The sequence below is a fragment of the Pipistrellus kuhlii genome, unplaced genomic scaffold (assembly GCF_014108245.1).
Source record: "Pipistrellus kuhlii isolate mPipKuh1 unplaced genomic scaffold, mPipKuh1.p scaffold_m20_p_44, whole genome shotgun sequence".
Taxonomy (NCBI): domain Eukaryota; kingdom Metazoa; phylum Chordata; class Mammalia; order Chiroptera; family Vespertilionidae; genus Pipistrellus; species Pipistrellus kuhlii.
In genome coordinates, this window is record NW_023425545.1 from 2,886,733 (window position 1) to 2,912,192 (window position 25,460).

General features: G+C 63.7%; 3 protein-coding genes across 10 annotated transcripts in view; all 3 read right to left on the reverse strand.

Annotated features, from left to right (window-relative positions):
• The window catches only part of P4HB (prolyl 4-hydroxylase subunit beta), a 36,836-nt gene extending 23,333 nt beyond the window's left edge, over positions 1–13,503 (reverse strand). Inside the window, exons 1-11 of one of the 5 annotated variants that reach the window (XM_045572264.1) lie at positions 13,241–13,503; positions 12,055–12,261; positions 10,466–10,599; positions 10,209–10,346; positions 7,652–7,756; positions 7,410–7,535; positions 7,135–7,335; positions 6,923–7,043; positions 6,367–6,548; positions 6,186–6,272; positions 5,497–5,578 (exon numbers count right to left, since the gene is read on the reverse strand). In XM_045572264.1, coding sequence (XP_045428220.1) covers positions 5,498–5,578; positions 6,186–6,272; positions 6,367–6,548; positions 6,923–7,043; positions 7,135–7,335; positions 7,410–7,535; positions 7,652–7,756; positions 10,209–10,346; positions 10,466–10,599; positions 12,055–12,261; positions 13,241–13,394 — 1,536 coding nt within the window. In that variant the 5' untranslated portion in view covers positions 13,395–13,503 and the 3' untranslated portion in view covers position 5,497. Of the gene's footprint in view, positions 1–4,807; positions 5,579–5,675; positions 6,095–6,149; positions 6,273–6,366; positions 6,549–6,922; positions 7,044–7,134; positions 7,336–7,409; positions 7,536–7,651; positions 7,757–10,208; positions 10,347–10,465; positions 10,600–12,054; positions 12,262–13,240 lie in introns of those variants that run through there. The other 4 variants (XM_036412275.2, XM_045572263.1, XM_045572261.1 and 1 more) reach the window with 4 other exon arrangements.
• PPP1R27 (protein phosphatase 1 regulatory subunit 27) lies at positions 47–10,840 on the reverse strand. Of its 3 annotated transcripts, none has more exons than XM_045572325.1 (4): positions 10,836–10,840; positions 795–1,018; positions 562–712; positions 47–272 (listed from the first exon to the last, which is right to left on the reverse strand). In XM_045572325.1, the coding sequence occupies exons 2-4, from the start codon at positions 982–984 to the stop codon at positions 149–151; spliced, it is 465 nt and encodes a 154-aa protein (XP_045428281.1). In that variant the 5' UTR covers positions 985–1,018; positions 10,836–10,840; the 3' UTR covers positions 47–148. The 3 variants fall into 3 exon arrangements, with proteins under 3 accessions (XP_045428281.1, XP_045428282.1, XP_036268284.1); XM_045572326.1 differs by lacking the exon at positions 10,836–10,840 and adding an exon at positions 8,785–8,790 and having other exon boundaries at positions 795–1,008; XM_036412391.2 differs by lacking the exon at positions 10,836–10,840 and having other exon boundaries at positions 795–1,684.
• A 4,640-nt stretch (positions 13,504–18,143) lies between the features above and the next one.
• ARHGDIA (Rho GDP dissociation inhibitor alpha) lies at positions 18,144–21,704 on the reverse strand. Of its 2 annotated transcripts, none has more exons than XM_036412372.2 (5): positions 21,579–21,704; positions 20,023–20,321; positions 19,750–19,826; positions 19,608–19,671; positions 18,144–19,402 (listed from the first exon to the last, which is right to left on the reverse strand). In XM_036412372.2, the coding sequence occupies exons 2-5, from the start codon at positions 20,294–20,296 to the stop codon at positions 19,203–19,205; spliced, it is 615 nt and encodes a 204-aa protein (XP_036268265.1). In that variant the 5' UTR covers positions 20,297–20,321; positions 21,579–21,704; the 3' UTR covers positions 18,144–19,202. The 2 variants fall into 2 exon arrangements, with proteins under 2 accessions (XP_036268265.1, XP_045428270.1); XM_045572314.1 differs by having other exon boundaries at positions 20,023–20,317; positions 21,576–21,683.
• Between the last annotated feature and the right edge of the window lie 3,756 nt (positions 21,705–25,460).

Genomic DNA, 25,460 nt, shown 5'->3' on the forward strand with positions numbered 1-25,460 from the left:
CGCGCGCCGAGGCTCCGGGAAGGAAGACGGCACCGCGGGTTCGGGCGTCACGTTTATTGAAAAAGTACAAAGTGTCACCGTACAAAACGCGCCTGGAGGAAAGGCCAGGCCGGGGCGGGGCGGGGCGGGGCGGGGCCGGGGCGGGCGGCTAGCCCACCCCGGCGCCCTGGAAGAGCTCCACCAAGTCCTGGAAGTCGGGGTCGATGAGGTCGGCGGGCAGGTCGCCGTCGTCGTTGGCCGCCTTCCGGTCGGCTCCCCGGGAGAGGAGGAACCTGCGCACAGAGCGGCCCGGCTGCAGCGGGAGAGGCCGGGACCTGGCCCCACCCGGGACCCCGCTGGAGCCGGGACCCGCCTGCCTTCCTATTCGAGGGAGGCTGGGGGGCAAGAACCGGCCCCTTGGGGAAGGAACTGCTCCTGGCTCCCCGTCCGCGCCCGGAGGACACCGGGCAGAGGAGCCGCCACGGCCCCGAGGGCCCTGAGCTACCCGCCAGGGCCGGCTTTGGGGGACACCTCCTGGAGGCTGCTGGAGTGGGCGGGCGCGGGGGAGCTCGGCCCGCTCACCTGGCGATGTCGGGGTACCCGTCGCTGCAGGCGATGTGCAGGGGCGTCCAGCCCGTCTCGTCGCGCTGGTGGATGTCTGCCCCGTATCTGACCAGCAGCTTCACGCACTCCAGGTTCCCAGACAGGACTGCCGCGTGCAGAGCTGCCAGGCCTGGGCGGACAGCACCGGACAGGGGTCAGGGCCGAGACCACCCCCTGCCACCCTCAGACCCGGCTGGCCCTGCAGGGCTCACCTGAGGGGTAGAGCGTGTCCAGGGCCACCTTGCGGGCCCGGATGAAGCGCCCCACCTGCTCCAGGTCGCCCTGGCGGATGTGGTCCAGGAACAGCACGTCGTTGGGGAAGCGCACGCTGCGCTGGGCCAGCATCCGGCGGCGCCGCTGCCGGGGGCTGTAGGCCACATAGCGGACCGTCCTGCTGGGCATCTCGGGGGCAGCGGGGGGCCTCCCCTGTGGGGGCCTGCTCTGGGGAGGCCTGCGCCCAGCGCAGCGGGCAGGGTCTCCGAGCCGAGCGGGGCTTCCGGCCGACGGCGATGGATGCTCCGATGCTCCCTCTGCAAGGACGCCTCCCGCCGGCCGGCCGCGGAGCTATATAAAGCTGCCGGTCACGCTCCCCCGTGAGAGCTGAAACTGAGCCGCTGGCCACCCCGCGCTCAGATCGGCACAGATCGAGTTCTCGGCTCGTCTTTCAGCCCACCTGTCGCCGCGCCCGGCCAAAGGGGTCAGATCCTTCCTGGCCCTCGCACCCAGCTCCACCACGGGCCGAAAGGTGCCTTCCAGAGGACACCGCAAGGACAAGGCCTGTGGGCCGGCGCCAGGCGCCAGGGGCCCGGCCTGGACGCGGGGAGGTGAGGGCGAGGCTGGCTCCACCGCCCACAAAGCTGGGGCTGCCTGGGAAGGCCCCGCCCGACCCTCGCCCTCCCCTCCCCTCCCGTGGTGGCTGTCACTCTTGGCTCTTTTACCAAAACGTGGGCCTCCATGGCACTGCCCTCTTGCCTGGGAACCTCCTGGGTTAAATGCCCACCCGGCCGGGTGGCTCAGTGGCTGAGCTTTGACCTATGAATCAGGAGACATGGTTCCATTCCTGGTCAGGGCCCATGCCCAGGTTGCTGGCTCGTTCCCCAGTAAAAATATGTATTTTTAAAAAGATGACCCAGCTGAAACCCGTTTGGCTCAGTGGCTAAGCGTCGACCTATGAGTCAGGAGGACACGGTTACATTCCCGGTTAGGGCGCATGCCCAGGTTTTGGGCTCAATTCCCAATAACATACATATTAAAAAACCGACGTGTTGGCCGGGCCAGGCACCTGCCTTCACCGCAGCAGCCTCGGGCTGAGGGGGCCTGAGAGGAGCCAGTCGCAGATGCGGAGGACACACAGCAGCACGTGGGGGGCAGGGAGGCCTGTGGGACCGGGGCAGCCTGCACACCTGATGCTGGCATTGTGATTCTTTTCTTTAAAAACTATTTCAGAGAGGAAGGGAGAGAGAGAAAACATCAATGGTGAGAACCATGGGTCGGCCTCCTCCTGCACGCCCCACACTGGGGATCAAGCCCACAACCCAGGCCTGTGCCCTGACCGGGAATCAACCCCCCCAGCCCCCCGGACCCTTCAGCTTGCAGGCTGACGCTCTAGCCACTGAGCCACACCAGCTGGGGTTGATCTGTCTTCTTAGCTCATACCCTTACTTAGCTTCACCTGGTAGGTAATGACGGCTGGCAGCTGAACCTGCTGCTGCCGCCCTTGTACTTGACCCCCTCTGGGTGCAAAGCCTTGTGCCAAACAAATGTTGCAGAGAAGCGACGCTGGACTGCCTTCCTGGCGGTCCCCCACCCACCCTGCCCTCCCTGCAGGGCCCGACCGAGGATGAGGCCCGGGTCCCTGTGCCTGCGCCGTAGGGCTCCGAGGGCCGCTGGGTGGTCGCACCCCGGCCGGCCGCTGGGGAGGAGGCAGGTACAGTTTCTCTGGCTTCACACGAAGCTGGGAGATGAGGACTTTCCTTTCACGTGGAGATATCGTTTCTGATGTCGTGGAAAGTTCTGTCCACTGTTCCCGCTCAGAGGATCAGGTGAAGATCGGGGCAAAGCTGCCACCAAGGCACGCCCTCCCCGAGGGACCAGGCCCAGGGCCAGGGCAGGCTGGTCCCTGTCGGTGACTCCTCGAGGCCCCTGTTCCTCCTGTCTGTCGGTCTGTCTGCTGCTGACAAGCCCAGTGTGTCTGTGTGTGTGTGTGTCTCCTTTTAGGACCAGAGAAGGGATTTGGGCCAAAGCCTTCCCAGTCACAACACCCCCCCCAAACGATCGTCAGGGGCTCGGCCTGAGCCGCCACCTTGGAGACCAGCCGTCAGGAGCTGCTGCGAGCAGCCTCCCTGCCCACGGCTCAGCCTGCATGTCCCGCAGCCACGCCAGGACCCAGCCTGTGTTTAGGCGGCTCTGCCCGGCCCTTCCACGCCTGGCACTGGGGCAGCGACCTGCTTGGCGTGCCTTCCGGTTCCGGCCACCGGAGGAGGAGGACGGGTGTGGAGGAAAACACGTCATGCAGAGAGCACGCCTGGAAACGCATCAGGCGTCTCCCTCCAGCGGCCGCTGAGGCCAGAGGCCTGCATCCCCCAGCAGCTGCGGGTCTGGGTTCCAGGCCAGTGGCTACTTCCTTCTTTTTTAAAATAAATAACAGTTTTATTTTTCTTTTTAAAAAATCTATCTTTATTGATTTGAGAGAGGGAGAGGGACAAATGGAAACATCAAGGTGAGAAAGAATCATGGGTCAGCAGCATGCCCCCCTCTGGGGATGGAGTTCACAACCCGGCCTTGAACCCTGACCGGGAATCAAACCATGACCTCCCAGTCCCTAAGTCAACACTCAACCACTGAGCCACACCTGGCAGTGGCGTCTTATCACCTGGAGAGAGGAGATGGAGAGGGAGGGAGGGAGGGAGGGAGAGGGGAGAGATTGGGGCGTCCAGGCTGTTAAGCCTAACTGTCCTGGGGAGTCGCCCACTAGCCCGTGGGCCCTGCCAGGCCTTGGGCTCCACTTGCCTCCTCCAGCAGTGCAGCCCAGCTGTCCGCAGAGGGGACGGATAGGGTTGGTGACTGAGCACATGATGGTGATGGCAGGGCTGCTGCCTCTGGGCTGGTCCCAGGGGCACGGCAGGGTCAGCGGGCAGGAGTGCAGCACTGAGCACAGCCCACTGTGGCTGAGCCCGGAGCCCGGAACCGCTCGGGTTCTGGGGGGCAGAGCTGCCTTCAGGGCGACCTCCCCCAGGGTGCGACCCCCCACCAGGGAGGCCTGGCTGTTGGCAGGACGGCACCACGTGGAACACTGGGCAGACTGGCTGGTCAGCAGCCCTGGCACAGGCCACTGGAGCCAGGACACCGGCCGATGAGCTGGATGGAGGGGCGGCCCAGACCCGGTGCTGGGACAGACTGGCTTCCCAGAGCTGCCAGAGCACCCCCAGCCACTCTGCCCTGCACTCGCTCTGGTCGGCGGCAGGAGCAGCCCTTTGGTGCCAGCAGCTGCATCCACACCCAGGGGGGGCAGGCACAGGGTCTCCTGCCGCGCAGGAGGGTGCGTGATGGAATCAACTCCGGACTTCCCACGCGCCGTGACAGGGAGAACCACGTTTACGGCAAGTCCCGTCTGCGGCTATGATGCCGGCACCTGCCCGGGCCTGGAGCAGGGAAGGGGGGTCGGAACACGCACGCTTCCCACTCAGAGCAAGTGGAGGCAGAGCCTTGGGTGGACCCTGTGGGCTCATTACTGCCCTGGACCTGCATTCCCCCTCCAAGGAGTGGGGGGCCCTTTGCTGGGCTCTGGGTCAGGGGTTAAGGATGGTCAGCTGAACCCAGGCAGGCACCGCAGGCCTGAGGTCCCCCTGACCCGGCTCAGAAGGGCCCTCTGCCCAAGGCAGCAGACGACCCCTTCGTCTGCAACCACAAGTGGAGCTCCTGGACTCATGGCTTCCTAGCAGCGGGGCAGGCTGTCATCCGGCCCCTTGAGGCCCATACATCTCACCACCTGCAGACCCGTGTCCTGTCCGGACCCACAGACCACGGATGCCCTGGGAGCGCCAGCCACACCCCACCCTCTGCCCGGGTCCTGTGTGGCTGAGGCTTCATACCTGAGACTGATGTGAGGACGGGGACTGCATTATGCCTGCATGAGCCCTGAGAGGGGCCGTGGCCCCCAAGCCCTCCTCTCCCGTCAGGACCCACCCCCGTCCGTGGTCTGGAGGTCGTGCACAGAGGCAGGCGGTAAAATTTCAACTTTATTTGGCCAATGTTCAGCTCCAATGTGTTCGAAATGCCTGGAATGGGCACTTCCGCGCTGTGCCCGCGGGAACGGAGGCCAGGTCTGGGCAGTGCGGGCCAGGCCAGAGTCAGACCAGCTGGGTGCTGGTCTGGGTGGGTGGGTGGGTGTGGGGGTCTGTGCTGGCCCAGGGTGCCCACCGCCCTCTGTCTTGGGGTGCCCCTGCGAGAGACCTGACGTCTCTGTTGACCAGGCAGCGTGGGAATCTCAGTCCTCGCACCACTGCCAGGTGAGGCCACCAGCCTGCACCCCCACAGGGGACACCTGTCTCCAGGGCCCGGCCAGGGTGGGACCGAACCTGCCGTCCCAAAATGCCTAAAAATCCCACAGACGAACCGTGCTAGTGATGGCATAGAACCTAACAGGCAGCTGACATCGCCAGCGTGAGATTCCAAAGCATTTTAGCGAGCGCTCAGGTCAAAACCGTGTACAAAAAAGTACATCACAAATTAAAAAGGCCCCGAGGCTGGCCTGGAGACAAGCCCTTCCCGAGATGAAGCAGAAGACGGGCTGAATGTACACGAGTGTCAGCGTGAGTGTGGCTTCGGAGGTTCCCTGCATTTCCGAGGTGCTCAGTCCCAGGGTGCAGCCGGCGGCCGGCTCCGCAGCAGCGAGGCGGCGGTCCGGCTGCTCCCCTCACAGCTCGTCCTTCACAGCTTTCTGGTCGTCGTCCTCCTCCAGGTCCGGCTCCTCCGCCTCCTCCAGGTCCTCCAGGTCCTGGCGAGGAGGGGGGGGGTCGGGAGGTGAAGGCTCCTGCCCTCTGCGGAGCCGGGTCCCGCCCAGCTCGGAGGACCCAGCACGGCCGCTGGGCGCAGTGCCCCCTCCAGCCTCAGGGTTTGCCGGGCAGTGCCCACAACTGCGGCAGCTTGTGCTGCCGGCTCCCCTGCCCACTTCCCTGGCCTGACCACGCCCCCTCTCCCTGCCTGTCAGCAGCCTCCGGCCCGGGACCAGCTCTGGTGCCCCCACTGCACGGGGGGCACCAGAGCTGGTACAGGGCGGCTCGGCCAACGGGCCGGGGAAACCCTCTGGAGTCCCCGCCAGCAGGGACCGCGCGGGACAAGCGGGCAGACTTCATAAGCCAGACGGCATTCCAAGCGGCCCTGGCCCTTGCTGGTGCCGGCTGCGAGGGAAGCCGGCCCGGCCCCTGCACACCACCAGCACCAGCCAGGAAGCCCGTGGCCAGTGGACCAGGAAGCCCGTGGCCAGTGGACCAGGAAGCCCGTGGCCAGTGGACCGCAGGCTGTGAAAGCACGTGGCCAGTGGGCCAGGAAGCACGTGGCCCGTGGCCGCAGGCCATGGCCCGAGCCCCGCAGGGGACACTCACGTCGTCGTCCCCGGCCCCGTCCTGGCCGCCGCTCTCCAGGAACTTCTTAAAGCCCTCCAGCGTCCGCTCCCCGTTGTAGTCAATGACCTGCAAGGGGGTGGGGGTGAGCAGCAGACCCCGGGGGAGGGGTCCCCTCCCTGTAGGCCGAGCTTTTCCCAGGCCCCCGCCGCCCGAGGCGCACCGTCCGGTCTGCGCTGGCCGGGAAGAACTTGAGCGTTGGGAAGCTGTGCACTTTGACCGCCTCCACCTCGTTGGCCGTCGAGTCCATCTTGGCGATGACGATGTTCTCATGGTCCTTGTACGTCTCCCCCAGCTTGTCCCAGATGGGCGCCAGCTGCTTGCAGTGACCACACCATGGGGCATCTGAAAGCCACAGCCCTGAGTCCTGCTGGGCCCGGAGGCTGCACTCACAGAACTCCCCAGCCCCCCTCAGGGAGCCCCCCGCCCGGAGGTGCACTCACAGAACTCCCCAGCCCCCCCCCCCCCGGGAGCCGCCCGCCCGGAGGTGCACTCACAGAACTCCCCAGCCCGCCCCCCCAGGGAGCCCCCCGCCTGGAGGTGCACTCACAGAACTCCCCAGCCCCCCCCCCCCCCCCCCCCCCCCCGGAGCCGCCCGCCCGGAGGTGCACTCACAGAACTCCCCAGCCCCCCCCCCCCAGGGAGCCCCCCGCCCGGAGGTGCACTCACAGAACTCCCCAGCCCCCCTCAGGGAGCCCCCCGCCCGGAGGTGCACTCACAGAACTCCACGAACACGTTCTTCTTCTCGTCGAACGCCACCTCCTCGAAGTTCCTCCCCACCAGCACCTTCACCGGCTGCTTGTCCCAGTCCTCGGGCAGCTCCTGGCTCATCAGGTGAGGCTGGAGGGGGTGGGGGGTCAGGTCTCTGCGCCCACAAGGGCCGCTCCCAAGCAGGGGGACAGGAACGGCCGCCCTCAGGACCCGCGCCCACCTTGATCTTGCCCTCCAGGAAGCGGTGGCAGAAGTCAGTGATCTTCTCCGCCGTCAGCTCGTCCGACTCGGGCTTGTACTTGGTCATCTCCTCCTCCAGCGTGATGAGGCGCACAGCCGGGCACTCCTCCTTCTTGAGGCCGAAGAACTCGAGGATGCGCTGGTTGTCAGTGTGGTCGCTGTCGATGAAGATGAACAGGATCTGGGGGGAAAGGCACCGTGAGCGGGGCAGGGACGTGGGTGCGGGCCCCCCCAGGCCAGCCTCTCGGGGCGCACCTTGCCCTTGAAGCCCTGGGCGGCTTTCTTGAAGTTGCTCAGCTTGCCCTCGTAGTCGCTCACGCTCTTGGGCAGGAACAGCAGGATGTGCGTCTTGATCTCGCCCCCGAAGATCTTGGGGGCCGTCTGTCACAAACACAGTTAACGGGCCTCAGCCCCAGCTCGGCGCTGGCACAGGACTGCCCCAGCGGCCGACGCCGGGCAGCGGGGGGACACTCCGTGGGGCCGGGCGGGAGCCGCACCTGCTCGGTGAACTCGATGACCAGCGGCAGCTGGTTGTGCTTGATGAAGTCCAGCAGCTTCTCCTTGGTGACCTCCCCCTCGAAGTCGTTCCGGCCTTCGTCGAACTGTGGACAGAGGAGGCTGAGCCGAGGCTCCGCACACGCCCGCTCCCAGCCAGCACAGCTCCGCGCGAACCGGGGAGGGGCAGGGACGCCCCGGCTCCCGGGAAGCCGCGCCGGGGCCTGGAGCCCGGGCATGCCGTGACCGCCGCCGCTCGGTCAGCAGGACTCAGGGGTCTCCTCCTTGGGGGGAGGGGCAGGACCTGAGGCACCGCAGCCCGAAGGCAAACCAGCCCCGTCCAGGAGGTGTCAAAGGGAACCTAAGACACGGCCCCCGCACTGAACACTGTGAGAACTAACACTCCACGGTCCGGGCGCCCCGACTGCCTGTGCCTGAGCGTCCGGCTGGGGCGAGGGTGGGGGAAGGGGGCGGTGGCGGGCAGCGCCACCCTGAGCTCTCAGCCACGGGAGGACCCCAGGCCTCTTGTGCTGCTCCTGTCCTCGCACTTCCTCCAAGTGCCTCCAGAAAAGCAGGCGCCAGGGGCACAGGCCAGGCCCAGCGCCGCTCCCAGCCCAGGGCCGAGGCTTGAGGCTGAAGCCAGCTCTCCCTTCCCCAAAACTGCACCCGAGGAGCACAAAGGAGGGAAGTAAACAGGCAGGAAGCCGAGGCCGGACCCGCTGTGCAAACAGGAGCAGCTCGCAGCGCGGGCCCATTGGGCACACAGCAGGCCAGTCCTCGCCCCGGGCAGAGCCGAGGCCCGATTGGAGGCAGACAGGCGCCCTCCTGGCCGCTCTGGGCAGCGGGCATTGTCTGCCCAACGGCCTGCTGGGCGGGCCAACGTCAGGGGCCACCTGACAGTCTTTTCGGTGACATGGCCACATCACTCTGTTCACATCTACTTCAGGAACAGCCTCATCTGGTGGGGCAGCTGCACCCCGAAGGCCAGCCCCACAGAGGGTGGAAGGGCGGCCTGCCCACCCCCAGCACCAGCTTCCACAGAGACGGAGCAAACGGCAGGGAGAACAAAGGCACAGGACACGCAGCCCAGACCACGGTCCACGTGACAGTGACCAGCGGACTCACGCGAGGACACCGGGGCCTCTGCGTCCTGTCACCTGGCCCGCCCCGCTGGGGAGCCGCTGGCTCAGCAGGGGGTCCCGGGACCGGAAGACCGGCTCATGCGAGGACCTGGGGTGAACGGAGGCCAGAAAGCAGGGACGATGGGCCGGGCAGGGGGGCCGGAGGGCTCTGGGCCTCTCCTGGCTGCGGGTGAGAGCCTCCTGACCCCCCGGGCTCCCGGCTGGCTGCCGGACACACTGTGCCGAGAGCAGACCCCTGGATGCAGCTGTGCACCGAGTTTTGCAGAAAAACGGCAACTCTAACCTCGATACAGAATCGCCTAAACCCTGGAACCGGTGTGAGAGTGATGCCCTGAGGTCAAGAGGGATGGGAAAGAGCCCTCGCTGGTGTGGCTCAGTGGGTAGAGCATCAGCCTGTGGACCACAGGGTCCTGGGTTCGATTCTGGTCAAGAGCACGTATCTCAGTGGTGGGCTCCTCCCTAGCCCCGGCCCTGGGCAGGGCTAGTGCAAGAGGCAGCCAATCGGTGTGCTTCTTTCACATCGATGTTTCTCTGTCTTTCCCACCCTCTTCTGCTCTAATAATCAATGGAAAAATATCCTCGGGTGAGGATTTAGAAAATAAAACGACGCAAAAGAACGACTGGGGCTAGTCTCCCAGCCTCACAGCAACTCTCCACCTAAACGCGCGGACGAGACACGCGGGCTCACCACCCACTCAGCTCCCCACCACGCAGTCTTTCCTGACCAGATGCTCATCACAACATCCGGGCAGGTTTGCGATGACAACGGACCGATCGGCTCCCTCAGGAGACATGGCGGCTCCGCCAGGGAGACGGGGCTAAGGGCCGAGTCTGCCAGGAAGGGGCCAGAGCCCCCAAAGCCTTGCCCTGCGTCCTCTCTGCCCTAAGTCACACCCCCTCCGGCTCGTCATAGCCCCCCCACCCCACCCGCACCTGTCCAGGCCCAGTCCTGTTCCAGGGCCAGGGGTGCTGGGCTGGCCCCGTCCCACCGTCCTGGCTGCAAGGCAAAGACCAAGACTGCTTGCCACGTCGGTCACTCGCAGACACGGACCCGCCGTGTCCCAGCAGTGGCTCTGACACCAGCAGGACGAGGCTGTGGGAGCGGCTATGCCCACAGGTGGGGGACACGCTCCCCAAAAGCTAACCCGGAGTCCTTCCGGGTGGAAGAGGTTCTAGGAGTGGAAACAGTGTTGCACCCGGGATGGTGCAATGGGCTCAGCGGCTCAGGTGGGCACCGCCCGCTGGCTACTGGGTCTCCTGCAGCCACAACACTGACCGGCGGCAACTCCGCCTCCGACAGGGGGCCGCCGGGCTGTCACCGAGCGGGCAGACCAGCGGCTCCGGAGAAGGTTCTCGGGAGCAGCCGCCGAGGGCCCCAGCGCAGCCCTCGCCGCGCAGGCAGAGCCTCGGTGCTCACCTTCTTGAAGAGCACCACGCCGTCCCTGTCCAGCTTGTACTTGGAGAAGACGTCGCCGCTGGACGTGATCCCGAAGGGCATGTCGTCCACGGCCTCCGCCGCCAGCAGGAACTGCTTGGCCCCGTCCGACTCCGCGTCCTGGACACGAGAACCAGCGGTGGCCCCGGCCCACAGGGACCCGCCCGGTCAGCAGCCAGGCCGCGGCACCCAGGCCCCTCCAGCCGCCAGGGACAGGCGCCGACGACCCCCATCCGCACCTTGAAGAAGCCGATGACGGCCACCTCGCTGGACTCCACCAGGGCCTCCGCGGCGGCTCCGTCCGGCAGCGTGGTGGCCGCCGGGCCCGTGCGCTTCTTCAGCCAGTTCACGATGTCGTCGGCTTCTCTGCCGGCTGCAGGACACACGCACTTGCAGGGGCCGCGGCACAGCCCCTCCCCACAGGCACCGCGTCCGCCCGTGCGAGCCCGGGGCCCGGGGCGGCTCTGCCTGCGGGAGCCGCACTGTGCTTCCCGGCAGTGGCTACCTCCCTTTGCATTTCCTACATTTCCCTTGACGTTTGCATTCGTTAAACACACTTTCCCCTCAGCAACCTCATGCCAGGCTTTGTCTTAGAGATGCAGCCCTGACCGGTGCTGCTCCATGGATAGAGCGTCAGCCTGCAGACTGAAGGGTCCCAGGTTCGATTCCAGTCAAGGGCATGGACCTTGGTTGTGGGCGGGGTGTGGAGGCAGCTGACTGATGTTTCTAACTCTTTATCTCTCCCTTCCTCTCTGTAAAAATCCAATGAAAATATTTTTTAAAAAATTAGAGATGCACTAGGGTTTTTCTTAGTCAGCTCAATGCCAGTTTCCCTGTAAGAACAGGCTGAGCCCACCCTGGCTCCCTACCCCTCACAGCCCTGGACCAGCAGGCTGGCTGTCCCTGGGGGCCAGAGCAGAGTGAAAAGGAAGAGCCTGGTCCTGACCCTGAGCTCAGGACTCAGTCCCCTCACAGGCTCTGATCCTCTGGCCCAGCAGGAACCTCACATTTAAAGGACCTGGAGCCAGCCGAAACCGGTTTGGTTCACTGAAAGGTTCCGGGTTCAATTCGGTCAAGGGCATATCCCCAGTGGGGGGTGTGCAAGAGGCGGCTGATCGATGACTCTCTCTCATCGATGTTTCTAACTATCTCTCTCCCTTCCTCTATGTACAAAGTCAATAAAATACATTAAAAAAATAAATAAATAAAGGACCCGGGGTTGGTGGAGGCCAACCAGGAAAACAGGGGACACCTGTTAAACTCCCAATACGGATCAGCTTTCCCGTCACAGGTGGGACGGGCGGCCCCGCCCACAAGCCCAGGGTTCGGAGGGCAGGGGGCTGGACAAGGCACTTCCTGCTCCAAAGTGAGCATGGGACCAGCAGGCAGGACCGGAGCTGGTGTCAGAATTCACAGGCGGCTGCTGCAGGGCTCGGCGGAGCCACGGAACCGGTTCTCTGGGTGACAGCCTCTTTCATCACAGGCGCTGCCCGGACTCGGCCCAGCCCACCGAGCAGCCTGAGCCAGGAGCAGCGGCTGAGGCGACGGGCTTGAATTCGAGTTCTGCCCAACAGCTGTGACTCAGCCTCCCAGGAAGACCCCCAGCACCGGCCGCTCCGGCTCCCTCTTCCCTGCCATCCAACCCCGAGTACGCCCCTTCCACCTGTGAGGCCCTTCCCGGACGGGAGTTCCTGAACTAGAACCGGGCGGAGAGCAGGTCCAAGGCCAGGCTCCCTCCAGTTCCTGAACACCCCCCCGCCCCCCACCGCGATTTCCCAGGATGGCGGGCGGACCCCGCGGGGCAGCGAGGGCGGCGCGGCCGGCCCACCTGTATACTCTTTGGGGGCAGCCGTGTCTCCATTCTTGAAGAACTTGATGGTGGGGTAGCCGCGGACGCCATACTGCTGGGCCAGGTCCGACTCCTCCGTGGCGTCCACCTTTGCCAGTCTGATCTCGGAGCCTTCGGCCTTCAGCTTCCCGGCCGCTTTGGCATACTCGGGGGCCAGGGCCTTGCAGTGGCCACACCAGGGGGCATCTGGAAGGAGAGCAAGAGGCTGAAGAGCACTCACTGGACCGCTCCCGGGCTCCCTCTCCAGGGCACTCCCTCCTGGGTATCTTATCAGCTCAGGGAGATAACCCGGAGCTGCTAGGCTGGGCTGATAGCGCGGTCCTCTTGGGCAATATGGGGGCAGAGGCCACGAATGAGAAACCACCCGCCTCTGCTCTGTCCCCGCAGGGCACGGGGAGACCAACGGTTCCAACGGCCAGCGACTTCCGATCACCCGCAGGGCAGTGGGCAGGCCTGCCCTGGGATTGCCCCCGGGACGGCGGAGAAGCTAAGAAGCATGGAGACCTCATCACTCGAACGTGCTGTGATGCACATCTGGGCACACCTGCCCGAGCCTCAGATTTGCAACTGGGTCTTTATACAGCGGGTTCTCTCCGAGTCAAGGCTAGCAGCTGTGTGGGGCCTGAGGTCTCCAGCCCAGACAGTGAACACCCAAAGCACCAGGTTTGGGTCCCAGTGAGAGCTGTCATCGGCTGGCGGGGGTGCGGGCAGGACCGGGGCTGGGATCCCTTTGCATTTTCTAAAATCCCGGGGAGCAGGTACGTGGGGGGGCTGGACCCTGAGTGCTTTGTATGTGAGGCACCTCCCACGGCCCAGCCTGTTCTTAAAAACAAGAGAGGGATCCTGCCATGGAGGTAGATGTCAGGTACGCAAGCGGTCCTGGCTCTCAGCCCGCGTCCGGCCGGGGCAGGAGGGAGTCCCGGGGGCACTGGCGCGCGGGGAGGGACCTGGGCCGCAGGTCCGGGGCTGCTTCAGCCCAGGCGGAGGGGCTGGGATCTGTGTCCACAACGCTCCTGGCCCCGAGGACCCACCCCGCTGCGAGGTGCAGGGAGGCGGAGAGGGAGGTCGGGGACGGGTGCCCGGCCCTCTATCCGCCCCCCCAGCCGCCCTGGGAGCCACCAGCTCCGTCCCCTCCCCGCCCCGCGGCAGGCCGGGAGGCACTCACAGAACTCCACCAGCAGGTACTTGTGGGCCGCCAGCGCCTCCTCGAAGTTGCCCTTGTTGAGCACTAGGACGTGGTCCTCCTCCTCGGGCGCAGCGCCCGCGCGGGCCAGCACGGCCAGGGCCAGGGCCAGGCGGAGCAGAACGCGGCGCAGCATGTCGGCAGCAGGGACAGCGCTTCGGTTGGCGCCGCCGGACAGCGAGGCCACGAGAGCGCGCGCCGCCTGCCTCGTCCTTATAAACCTGGCCGCCGCGCGCGCGTGCCCGCCCGCGCCCACCCTCTATTGGCCGGTCGGCTCCGGGGCCCGCCCCTGCCGCGCTCGGATTGGACGCCGACACCCTCTCCGACCCCAGATTCGGAAGAGCCCCAGAGGGCTCCATCGCTGCCGCCCGGGATTGGCCGAGGAGCTCGCGCTCGCACTCTGCCCCGGCCCCTGATTGGCTCCTGGAGAAGAACTTTCTCCGCCTCGACTCATGACTGGTGGCTTTCCCCACCTCTTTCTCGGGTTCTGGAATGGCTGACACCTGCGGAGCCCCGGGATCTGCGGCTCCTGATTGGCCGGGAGGTGCGCGCACCCCTCGCGTTCCGCCGTCGAACGTGGCAGTGGGTGGAGTCCCCCGCCCGCCGAGGGGCGGAGCTGCGCCGGGGCCTCCGAAACCCCTCGTGTTGCTTTCTTACTGGATCGCGTGTCCGTCACTGATCCCGCCCCCCGGCTCGTCGGGCCGGAAGCTGGGTGACGCAACTTCCGGCGCGCGTGCATCCCGTGCGGCGCCTACGAGGGGCGTCTGGGCTCGGCGGCGAGGGGCTCGGGTTCGGCTGCTGCGGGATCCGGTCCCGGGAGCCGAGCGCCTCAGGCACCAGCGCGGAGTGGGCGGAGGAAGGGGAGGCCGGGCGGCTGCACCTGAAAGTGCAGAAACGAGGAACCGGGCCAGGGCCCCCGCAGAGGGTGCGCCGGGGCTGGAGCCGGCCGCGGGCCTGGAGGAGCCCCCTCCCCCGGCGCCAGGTCCCCCGGAGCTGCCCCGCCGTCACATGCACCCCGGACGCCGCGAAGCCGCCGCAAAACCCGGCCCCACGCAGCTCCCTTCGCCGCTGCCCCCGAGGCTGCCCGCCCGCGGCGGCCGGAGTGGAACAACAGACCCGGGACATGGGGGAGAGGGTGTTCCTTCATCCTCGGTCTGACGGGTTGGGGTGTTTGGGGCCAAACACGCATTTACGTACGTTGACATTCATTGGTGTTTAACGTGGCTCCTCGCTGGGTGTACCAGGACCCGCCGCCCCACTCCCCCTCACCCCCTCCTCCCGGAAGCGCTCCCCTTTATTTGTAGTCGCTTCCTTGTTTGTGAGCCGCCGCCACCGCTGGATTTTAAGACTCATCACCATTTAATAACTTGGCAGGAAAAGGGGAAACACTCCCACATCCAATGTACACGTCGACCAACATCCTGATTTCAGAAATGGGGAAGCCGAAGGAGCCTCGTGCTTCTCTGGAGCTTGCGTTTGTTAATCTGTTGCTCCCCAAGGCAGGCTGCTCCCCAGGCCTGTTTTCTCATCTCGAAAAATGGCTGCTCCCCGAGGTCCCGACCAGGTCCGCACCTCCCCCACTTCCACTGGAGCAAGGGTCAGGCCGAGGTGGCTGTACCCGCTGGGGTACTGCCTGCTTCTCGGGGTGACTGTACCGTAGCGGGAACTTCCTGCATGGAGCATGTGCCTCCCATGTGCCTCCACCCCAGTTCACTGCCCTCTGCTCTGGGGCCCCGTGGGACTGCCCCGTGGCTGCGCCCTCACTCCCAGGTTTCCTGTCATTGCTGTGACCCCGTTTTACTGACCGCATTTGGGGACCTGAGAGGAGGGACATTTGCATCCCATCTAGACTGAAGCCCCAGGCCTGAAGCATCTAAATGGTGGCACCTCAGAGCACAGACGCTTCAGTCCGGGGGCTCAAGTCTCTTCAGCTGAGGGGGACGGAGTGAAGGCACTGGTAACCCATGTGTGTTCGTTGGTGACGGTGGGAGGTAGCCCCAGAGCACCCAGTGAAGTGATTCCAGAGGAGACATTGGGACCCGGGGGAGCAGCCAGGTGAGGGTCAGGCCGCTGGCTACGTCGAACCCACTCCAGCTGAGTCAGCCTCTGGCTGCAGCTGAGGAGCTCACCGTGAGGCAGGTGTGACGGCCTCTGTTCTGCAGCCCAGGTGGCCGCAGCCCGTCCCAGGCCTGGGACAGCAGCCTGACGGGCTCTGGGTCATGGGGCGGTTTCTTGTTTGCTTAATGCATTTTTATTATATTTTAAAATATTTTATTGAGCCGAGACCGGTGTGGCTCAATGGATAGAGCGTCGGCTTGGGGACCAAAGGGACCCAAGTTCGATTCCAGTCAAGGGCATGTACCTTGGTTGCGGCACATCCCCAGTAAGGGGTGTGCAAGAGGCAGCTGATCGATGACTCTCTCTCATCGATGTTTCTAGCTCTCTATTTCTCCCTCTCTGTACAAAATCAATAAAATATATTAAAAATAAAAAATAAAATATTTTATTGATTTTTCCAGAGAGGAAGAAAAAGGGATAGAGATTCAGAAACATCGATGAGAGAGAATCATCCCCAGTAGGAGGTATGCTGCCTCTTGCACACCTTCTACCGGGGATGTGCCCGCAACCAAGGTATATGCCCTTGACCGGAACTGAACCCGGGACCTTTCAGTCCACAGACCGACGCTCTATCCACTGAGCCAAACTGGCTTGGGCTATTTTTATTTTATTTCAGAGAGGGAGAAATAGAAACAATTTCACCCTGTGCAGGAGGCAGCTGGTCGATGTTCTCTCTTATCGATGTTTCTACTAGCTCTCTATCCCTGTCCCTTCCTCTCTGTAAAAAAATCAATAAAATATATTAAAAAATAATAAATAAATATGGATTGAACTCTTGAGCAGATCAATGTGATAAATGCTCCTCTTCTAAACAGTCCTCAGATTACACATCCCTTCCCACCGCAGCCGGGTTGGGGTGCAAGGGCTGAGAGGTGAACAGCATGCTGGTGGACACCAGGGTGAGCAGCAGTGGGACGCAGGGCTGTGCCACGGTGAGGGCACAGGTGGGAGCGGAGCCGGAAAGCCGGTGCTGTGGTCAGCGTGGCCTGGTGGACTGACATGGCGCGACGGCAGGGTGGCCAGTGCTGGGGACTGGAGATCCTTGTCACAGTGACTGGGGATTGGTCTCACCCAGGGTCCGGCTCTGGTGACTGTGGTCACTGACCTGTGGGGCAGGAAGGCACCCCCTCCCGGGAAGGAGGGTCCACTGGGGTGGGTGAGGAGGCAGGAGCTTGGAGTATGGCTGGGGGAGGGGGACCACAGGCTGGCAGGGGAGGCAGCCAGGCCCAGGAGCACCGGGTGGACGGGTTCAGGGTGCACCCCGAAAGATCAGATTAGACTTGGGACCGAGAGACACGTCATGCAGGTTCTGTCGGTGCCACCTTGAGTGACCTTTCGCCGGGGAGGAGCCAGGACAAAGTCCTGGCTGCTGGCGGTGCGCCTGTACAACTTGGCACTCGGGGTCTGAGGTCACGGGTGCAGCTGGGAAAATGCGAGCTCGAAAACAGGCCTCTGGGCTGAGGACGCCGCGCGGGCCTGCGCCAGTGCACAGAGCCGCTGCCTCACTGCCCCCACCAGCCTGCGCCAGTGCACAGAGCCGCTGCCTCACTGCCCCCACCAGCCTCTCCAGGGGCGGCCTCCTGGCTCCCAGCTGCCTGCGTCTGACGTGAGAGGGAAAGGCCGGGCTCTGCCAGCCCCCTGCTTCCCCCACCGAAGCCTGTCCCCTGGGCTGGGGCGGCCGGTGCTGCGAGGGGACACGGAGGGCCTTTGCCCATGGAACACAGAGCCCGGGGCCGGGCTGCTTCCTGGGCTGCTCTGGTGCTGTCTGAGCCGGCAAAGCGGGGAGCACCCTTTGTCCCCCAGCACAGGGCACAGGCCCCCGGGAACCACAGGGTCCTGTAGGGAGGGGAGGAGGCGGCCAGCCCTCGGGAGCCGTCCTGGCCAGGACCTGTGGTCACTGACCTGTGGGGCAGGAGGGCATTTCCTGGCCACCCAGCTGGCAGGGCTCCTGCTGATAAGCTCTGGGAAGAGTGGCAGGCGGGGAGGGCATGGCCAGCAAGCAGAAGCTCCTGCCCCAGCCTGGGACACAGCCACTTAGAAAAAAAAAGTTTTTATTGACTTCACAGGGGAAGATGGAAACATCAATGAGAATCACTGCTGCACTGCCTCCTGCACGCCCCCTACTGGGGATCGAGCCTGCAACCTGAGCATGTACTGCAACCTCCTGGTTGACAGGTCCGTGCTCAGCCTCGGAGCCCAGCCGGCCGGGCCACAACCATTTTAAGGGGCTCAGAGGGCAGAAGGGGCGCGTGGAACTGACCCCGTCTGAGGCTTGGGTTACCCACCACCCTATCCCATGCAGGGCCAGGTGTGCGTGTTACCAGTGGCCCTTGAAGGCTCCCCGGGACAGCTCCACCCTCCCAATCCACTTTGGAGCCCTGGCCCTGCCCCAGGCACTGCCCTCCTCTCTACCGTGGCACCCCAGCCTCAGGCCCCCCACACCCTCTGGGCCCAGTCACCCTTGGTTCCAATGTACTGCCCCATGGGCAGTTCCTTCCTCTCTGGGGTTGGGGCATTTCCTCCGAGGCCAGGAGTGGGTGTCGGGCTCAAGGGCAGGTCACTGAACCACAGCCTGCCTGCCCACCCCCCCCATCCCGGGTCCTTCGGGAGTTTCCAGCTCTGACCCGCCCACAGGCACCTCTGCCAAGGGCGAGGCAGGGCTTTCAGCCCTTCAGTCCGGGCAGGGCCGTGGCAGCCACACCTGGCTCTCAGACGGCAGAGGAATGGGCCCCGCCCTCCTTCCCGAGATTCAGGCAGCAGACACAGGTTCCTCAGGGGAGTTTATTTCCCGGTCAGAGAAGCAGGGACAGGCTCCTGTGCGTTCCAGCCGGGCCTGACCTCGGAGGGGCACAGGGGATAGCTCCGACTGTGCACGCTTGGTCCCACAGTTGTCCTGGCTGAGTCCGGGGGGGCCGGGGGTGGCGGCATGGAGCCTGGGGGCAGAGTGGCAGGCCAGCGGGCCCAGAGGACGGCACATATGGAGGCAATAAATACTGACAGGCCAGCCACGCCCTCCAGGCCGGGGTCCGGGGCAGTGAGGCTGGGCCCTGGCTTTGTCCGAGGGCTCTGCGGGCCCTGGGCTGGGTGGTGCTGCCACTGGGACAGAGGGAGAGGCGTAAGGACACTGGCCTCTCAGATGGTGCCGGAGGCGACTTCAGTTTTGGCAATTTGGCTTTTCCCAGGCCCGGGAGCTGCCCCTCAGCCCTGGCGGGAGGGGGAAGGGAGGGGAAAGGGTTGGAGGGCGCTGGCCAGGCCCTGGCTGGGGGAGCAGCAGTGTGTCCACACCTTCCAGCCACGGGGACCGAGATGGGGCGGCAGGACTGGGAGACCACATGCTCATGCAGACACAGGGTTAGAGGTTAGTGACGGCCCCACAGCACACGTTCCACATGTTAAGGCATCATGGTTAGACGGTTACAGACAGCAATGGGTGAACTGACCAGGGAGGAGCGAAGCTGGAAGGACGGCCGGCCCAAGGCCCTGCATCGTGCACCCCACCCCACCCCACCCCTGAGGGGGAACAGACAACTGACACGGCCCAGGGACTGAGCTCCCACTGCCTTGGGAACGCCAGGGCCTCCGGGGCGAGGACAGGTGGGGACCCGGGAGGGACCCAGGGGAGGGGCCTGAGCTGCGGCCCCACCCCCAGCACAGGTGGAAGCAGCGGGACACTAGACTATCCAGGAGGCGGGGCTGAGGGGGCAGGAGGCGGACGGCATGTGGCAGCCTGGGCAGGGCCCTGTCAGCACTTTGGTATGGGGTGGGGGTGGGGTGGGGGCGCGCACATCCCTCCGTCCGCCCGCCCTGCCCGTCTCCCGGGCCAGGCTCAGTCCTTCCACTCCTTCTTGATGGTGAGGTTCCACTCCCAGGACAGGTGGTCAGTCTTGTCGTCGTCGGTGAAGCGGGATTTGATGTTGTAGCTGCCGCGGGCCAGCATGCCCTTGGGCGCCTCCTCCATGGGCGTCAGGAACTCGTACTCCTCGGCCCGGGGCCCGTAGCTGCCCACCATGTAGTCAGTCTTGTCGACTGCGGGGCAGGGGCAGTGCGGTCAGGGCACACGCCGCCCCTCCCCACGCCGCCCCTCCTCACCCCTCCCCACGCCGCCCCTCCCCACCCCTCCCCACGCCGCCTCTCCTCACCCCTAGGGAGCCAGGACCCCTGGGCCCCGTGCTCCGCCCCCTCCCAGCCCAGCCGCCGGCTGTCTCCCTCGGCCTGGCACCATCTCACTCACTCTTGACGCCTTTCCGGTATGTGTGCTGGATGTACTTCATGCCAGACACGATCTCGCGGTTCACCTGCAGGGAGGGACCAAGTGGGCTCAGCGGGGCTCTCCAGCCCCAGCCTGGCCTGGCCCTCCGGAGCCTCCGCCTTACCCGGAAAGAGATCTTTATCCGATATTCCACACCCTCCTTCAGCACAAAGGACTGCTTCTTGAAGCTCTCCAGGTCACCTGTGTGGGGGACAGCGCTCGAGGAGGCTGGGGCGGGGCAGCCACTGCCCCTCCCGCCCCCAGAGGGACCCAGGCCCTCAAAGCCAAAGCCTTCAGAGCCAAGCCCTCGGCTGCACTTCCTGTGGCCCCCACCAGAGGGCGCCAGGTCCCCAGAAAACACAGGAGGCCGCTATCCGGGAGCGGAGGTGCCGCCCACCTGTCAGGTCCAGCTCCAGGGGGCCGGGGGCCGTGCTGCACACGAGCGTCAGGCGGGTCACCACCACGTTGGGGACGTTGGGGTCGGCGGACACGGCCACGCGGCCCAGCAGGGCCTCCTTGTACTTGCGCAGGCTCTCGTCGTCCTTGTCCAGCTCCTGGATCTCCTGGATGCTCTTCTGGGCCGGGGGCTTGTAGTTGACCGAGTGCTCGTCCTCCTCGTTCTCGGCCGCAATCTGTGCCAGCTGCTCGGCGGTGGGCTCCTGCTCGGCCATCTCCCCTCTCGCTGGACCTGGGCACCTGTGGGCGGGGGCACTGCGGCAGCCTGCGGGGCCCCACCGCGGCCCCCTCCTGCCCCTTGGCTGCAAGGGTGCGTGTGTGAAGAGGCCTCTGCAGGCCAGGCCCCCTGTGCCCGAGGGGAGGGGGGGCCTTCTGGAGCAGGAGCCAGAGGGGCCACACTAACCTCAGGGGACCCGCGGGGACACTGGGAGGGGGCTCCACCCGAAGAATGCCTCCCAGGACTAACGGGGACGCGCAGCCTGCTACCCGCGCTCCAGGGAGCAGCGGCAGTGACCCCGGTCCCTCTGGCCAGGCCCCGGAGAGTCCCCTCGAGTCCTGCTGCTCTTCTAAGCTGCCCAGGCCCTCGCCGGCAGGGCCCCCGCCTGCTGGTTTGGGAGCTTCCCCGGCCAGGAATGCCCCTTGGGCCCCGTCCTAGCCCAGAGCCAGGCCTCGAAGGATGCACGGCCAGGGGAGCCCCACAGGTGGGTCTCAGAAGGGCGGAGGAACGCAAGGTGTCTGCCCGCGGGGAGGGCTTGGGACCTGGAGCTGGGAACGCGCTGCAGCGGGAGCAGGGCGTGAGCCTGGGATCCCTCCCGCCCTCCCCGCAATCCTGGGGCGTCGGAAAGCCCCTCGGCCCGGCGAGCCGTGCACGGTGGTGGGGGCCCAGCCGGGGTGCCCGGGGGAGGCAGCCCGGACCTGCCCGCGTCACCAGATCCCACAAAGGGCTGCCTTGCTCTCCGGGCGAGCGTGCCTGCGGGCAGGCGTGAGGGGCCCGCCCGCTCTTCCCGGTCCCCCGCCGCTTCCTCCGGATCCGTCCCCAAGGCTCACGCCCTAACGCCACCGAGCGCGGCCGCAGGCGACGGGATCCTACGGAGGCGACGCCGCCGCCCCGCACTTCCGCAGGCCGGGCCGCAATCTGGGCGGCGCGGGGTGGGGTGGGAAGCGCGGGGACCGCCGGGGGCCGGCGCGCCTTCCCCAGGGGAGGGGCGACGGGCCTGGTCCCCGCCCGCGCGCACCGGCGGGGCGGGGGCGCCGCGGGGCACGAGCGGCGGCCACAAAAGGCGCCGGCACCCGCCCGGCCGCGGGCCCGCGCCCCCCGCCCGCACGTGGGGCCCCTGCGCCCGGGCCCCGCCCTGCGCCCGGGCCGCCGCCCGCTGTCACCGCCGCCCCCGCCCCGCCCCCCGCAGACCCCACGGCGGGCGGGACGGACCAGGGCGCGGCCCCCGCCCCGCCGCCGCCGCCCCCGCCCCGCCGCCGCGCCGCCGCCCCCGCGCTCACCGGAGGCTCGACCGCGCCGCGCTCGCACTCCCTCCCGCACGAAATGACGAACGTCCGCGCCCCGCCCGCGCGCGCCCGCCTGGCCACTTCCGGGGTCACGCGACTTCCGCTCGCGCCGGGCGGGTCGGCAGAGGGCGCACGCGCGGGGGCGCGGGGGCTGCCGGGAGCGCGCGGCCGCCATCTTGCGGAGCCCCAGCCCCACACCGGGAAGAAGTGCGGTTGCGGGTTCTGAGCTCTTCGTTGCGGACGTCTCGGGTCGCCGGCGCCCCCACGGCCCAGCCCGCGAGTTCGGGGGACGGAGCCGTGTCTCGGCTCCTGCGTGTCCCCCACCAGGATGTCGTGGCGTTCCCGCCCGCGATGTGCCGTTAGGCGCCCGGAACGGGCGGGACGAGCTGGCCGTGCGGCCACGTGTTCCGCCGGGTCCGCCGAGCCCAGCGCGGGTCGGCGACGGCCGGCCTCCCCCCTCCCGCCTCCCGCTATTGGCGCCCCCGGGGGGCACACTGACCGCTCACGCCCCCCGCGGCCTCCCTGGTTCGAGCCCTGGAGCCGGGCCTCTGCGGGGGCGGAGGGTGCCAACCGACCGGAAACGCGAGCAGGCGGGGCCCAGACAGCGCCCCAAAGAAGAAGGAAGCTCAGGATCCTCCGAGTGGAGCGTTTCTTGGGGAGAACATCCCCGCAAGCGCAGCCTGGGCCTCGGTTTGGGCGGTCCTCCTGCCCCGCGGGGATGCTGGCCTCGGACAGGCGGTCTGACTTTGAACTTTCTTCCCTAAGGGCTTCCATAGACTCCATAGGATGGCCCTCCATCTCACTGATGTGCAACTGGAAAGCTCAAAACTTCTCTTTAAAATGTGTTTTTACTGATTTCAGAGAGGAAGGGTACACGCCCTTGACCGGAATCGAACCCGGGACCTTTCAGTCCGCAGGCCGACCCGCTGTCCACTGAGCCAAACCGGCTTCGGCCTGAATGAGCATCTTTCTGAAGGGCTTAGAGGGTTGTCTATAGGATGGACCTCCATCTCATTGATGTGCAACTGGAAAGTTCAAAATTTGTTTTTAAAATATATTTTTACTGATTTCAGAGAGGAAGGGAGAGGAAGAGAGACATATCAATGATGAGAATCATTGATTGTTCCCCTCCTGCACGCCCCCCACTGGGGATTGAGCCCAAAACCTGGGCATGTGCCTCTTATTGGAATTGAACCCCGGGACCCTTCAGTCCACAAGCTGACGCTCTATCCACTGAGCCACACCGACCCACATTTTTGCCAGCAGACAGCACATTTGAGGATTACCACGACTTCCCCACCCTTGGTTAGAAAATTCCATGAAATAAGTCACACAGCTCAGTCAAGCTCTTAGGATCATCGGTTTATTATAAAGGACACGACTTGCAAGAAATGCACGGGGCAGGGAAGGGAGGGTGTACTGGGGTTTCATGTCCTGTCGGGGCCCACCACACTCCCAGCACCACCTCGTGTGTTCACTGACCTGGAACCTCCTCAGACCCATGGTTTAGGGGCTTTTATGGAGTCTTCATGAGAAGGCAAGGTTGGTTAAACCACCAGTTTGTGGTGACTGACTCATCTCCAGCCTCGGCTCCTCCCCAGAGGGCGGGGCCAGCAGCTGTGGGGACACTGTCCAGGGCCACCAGAACCATCACATCACCGCACCCGACTGTGAGCAGCGTCTGTTCTGGATAAAAGGACACTCCTACCAGCACATTCCCAGGGCTGTGGGAGCCGTGCCAGGAACCCAGACAAAGAGCCAATCTTTATGGCTACACACACCACAGCTGCTTCCCTGTGCTGTGGCTCGGGCTGAGGAAACCAGGATGTGGGGAGCTGGGTTTGCCTGCCCAGCCCTCTGTGCTGTGGGTGCTCCTGCCCCCACAGCTCCGGCTGGAGGAGCCCCAGTAAACTTGCAGAGGTGCCCTGGGCCTCTCAAGCCCGTGGCGTCAGAGGACATGGGGATTGTTCTCAGCAGGCATTTTATTAGGCATCGAAAAATGGCCATTTTCTAATCCACTGGCACTTCTTAGCGGGAATTCTTTTTTCTTAAATATATTTTTACTGATTTTAGGGAGGAAGGGAGAAATAGAAACACCAGTGATGAGATGGAGCTGAAACTGGGCATGTGCTCTTGACCAGAATTAAACCCAGGACCCTTTAGTCTGCAGGCTGATGCTCTATCCACTGAGCCAAACCAGCTAGGGCTGGAATTCATTTTTTTTAAACCTCATCAGTTACTTAATCTCTTCAAAATATAGTTGAGAAAAATAAAACCAGATGAAATGACTCTGTTATTTGTCAATATTTAGAGTGAATTAAGTGCCCAAGGAACCCCCAAAGGTGGACATTGGATGTTCTTAACTGTTATGAAATCTTGAGTGTTTAATAAGTACAAAAAAAGGCCATTAAAACATTATGGTAACTTGAATGGTTTATGATGGATTTGTATTAATACATTTACAAACTGGTATGCTCACATTAATTTTTATTAGATATTAATTTACTATTGTGCTAAAATGTTTTACAACTGTTTCTGCAACCTGTGTAGATAACAAAAAAATTAACTCTGTCATAGCTTGGGCTAAATGATCAAACAAGTTGATGTTCTTAAAATTAACGAGATTACCTTCTGGTTTCATTTGTACGTGAAAATCTTGAATGATGCATTATTTATTGCTATTACCCCCAAATAGTCAGTTGATCCTAGGGTGACTCGTTAATAATAACATCTCACTACAGTAAATCATGTAAACACTTATGCAAAATATAGCCATCTTTATAATCCCATAACATGACGTGTGAATAATGAGCTTAGCAGCATTAGTCTAACAGCCAAAAAGGGAAGCAGCTCAAAGGCCCAGCGGCTGATGAGAGACCTGTCACAGGTGGCTGATGAGGCATCTGTCACAGATGGCTCAGCAGTTAGAGGACTGAAGCCTTGATTTGTGCCATGAAGTGAATGCACTTGAAATCCTCAGGAGCCCTGGTCGGGAGGTCAGCTGGTTAGTGTCGAACTGGAACTTAAAGCAGCCAGATAAGAAGGCCCCGTGCAAACCGTTTCTGTGTGACACACCCAGAACAGGGAAACAGCTGAAGCCAGTTTGGCTCAGTGGGTAGAGCCTCCAGACTGAAAGGTCCCAGGTTCGATTCTGGTCAAGGGCATATCCTCAGAAGGGGGTGTGCAAGAGGCAGCTGATCAGTGTTTATCTTGGATGTTTCTAACTCTCCCTCTCTGTGAAAAGTTAATAAAATATATATTAAAAAAAAAAAACCAAAAAAATGGAAACCCAGAGACTGAGCAGCCCATTGCCAATCCGGGAGAGGAAGGGCTGAGCAGTGATGAGAAGATTCTGGAATTGGAACATTGGTGGTGTGTGACAGTACAGTAACATCACCGAGTTGTACACTGAGAGAAAAACACTACCTTGATAGAGCTCTCATTTCACAACGCCTGTAGGACAAGGGTTCACCTGGCAGCCCTGTGTGTATTACCAGCCTTTTGTGCCCACTGAATGTTGTATTTTTTAAAAAAATCTTTATTGTTGAAAGTTTTACATGTCTCCCTCCTCCCTCATCGACCCCTCCCAAGTTTTCTGTCAATTGAAAATCGTTTTCTAAAACAAGCATCTCACGTTCTGCACACTGAAACACTACAAAAGCCCACTCCACATGCACCTTAGGCAGTGTCCATGGATGTCACCCATGGAGGCCAGAGAGCTGCCCACAGCCCTCCTTACCCAGCCCCTTCTTCCACGCCAGCCCCTCCCACCAGTCACACCAGGGCCCTTACCTCAGGGCCTTCCCCTCCCCCATTTTCCTCCACAGCCTTTCACTGAGATTTTTAAAATATATATTTTATTGATTTTTTACGGAG

Bases quoted from the DNA above. Each gene is read 5' to 3' on its own strand.
- PPP1R27 (XM_045572325.1), bottom strand. From the start codon at position 984: ATGCCCAGCAGGACGGTCCGCTATGTGGCCTACAGCCCCCGGCAGCGG. The intron at 713-794 runs GTGAGCCCTGCA...CTGTCCGCCCAG, and splicing joins GGACACGCTCTACCCCTCAG to GCCTGGCAGCTCTGCACGCG. The intron at 273-561 runs GTGAGCGGGCCG...CTCTGTGCGCAG, and splicing joins GGGTACCCCGACATCGCCAG to GTTCCTCCTCTCCCGGGGAG.
- ARHGDIA (XM_036412372.2), bottom strand. From the start codon at position 20,296: ATGGCCGAGCAGGAGCCCACCGCCGAGCAGCTGGCACAGATTGCGGCC. The intron at 19,827-20,022 runs GTGGGCGGCACC...TCCCCCACACAG, and splicing joins CCTGGAGCTGGACCTGACAG to GTGACCTGGAGAGCTTCAAG. The intron at 19,403-19,607 runs GTGAGTGAGATG...CCTGCCCCGCAG, and splicing joins ATACCGGAAAGGCGTCAAGA to TCGACAAGACTGACTACATG.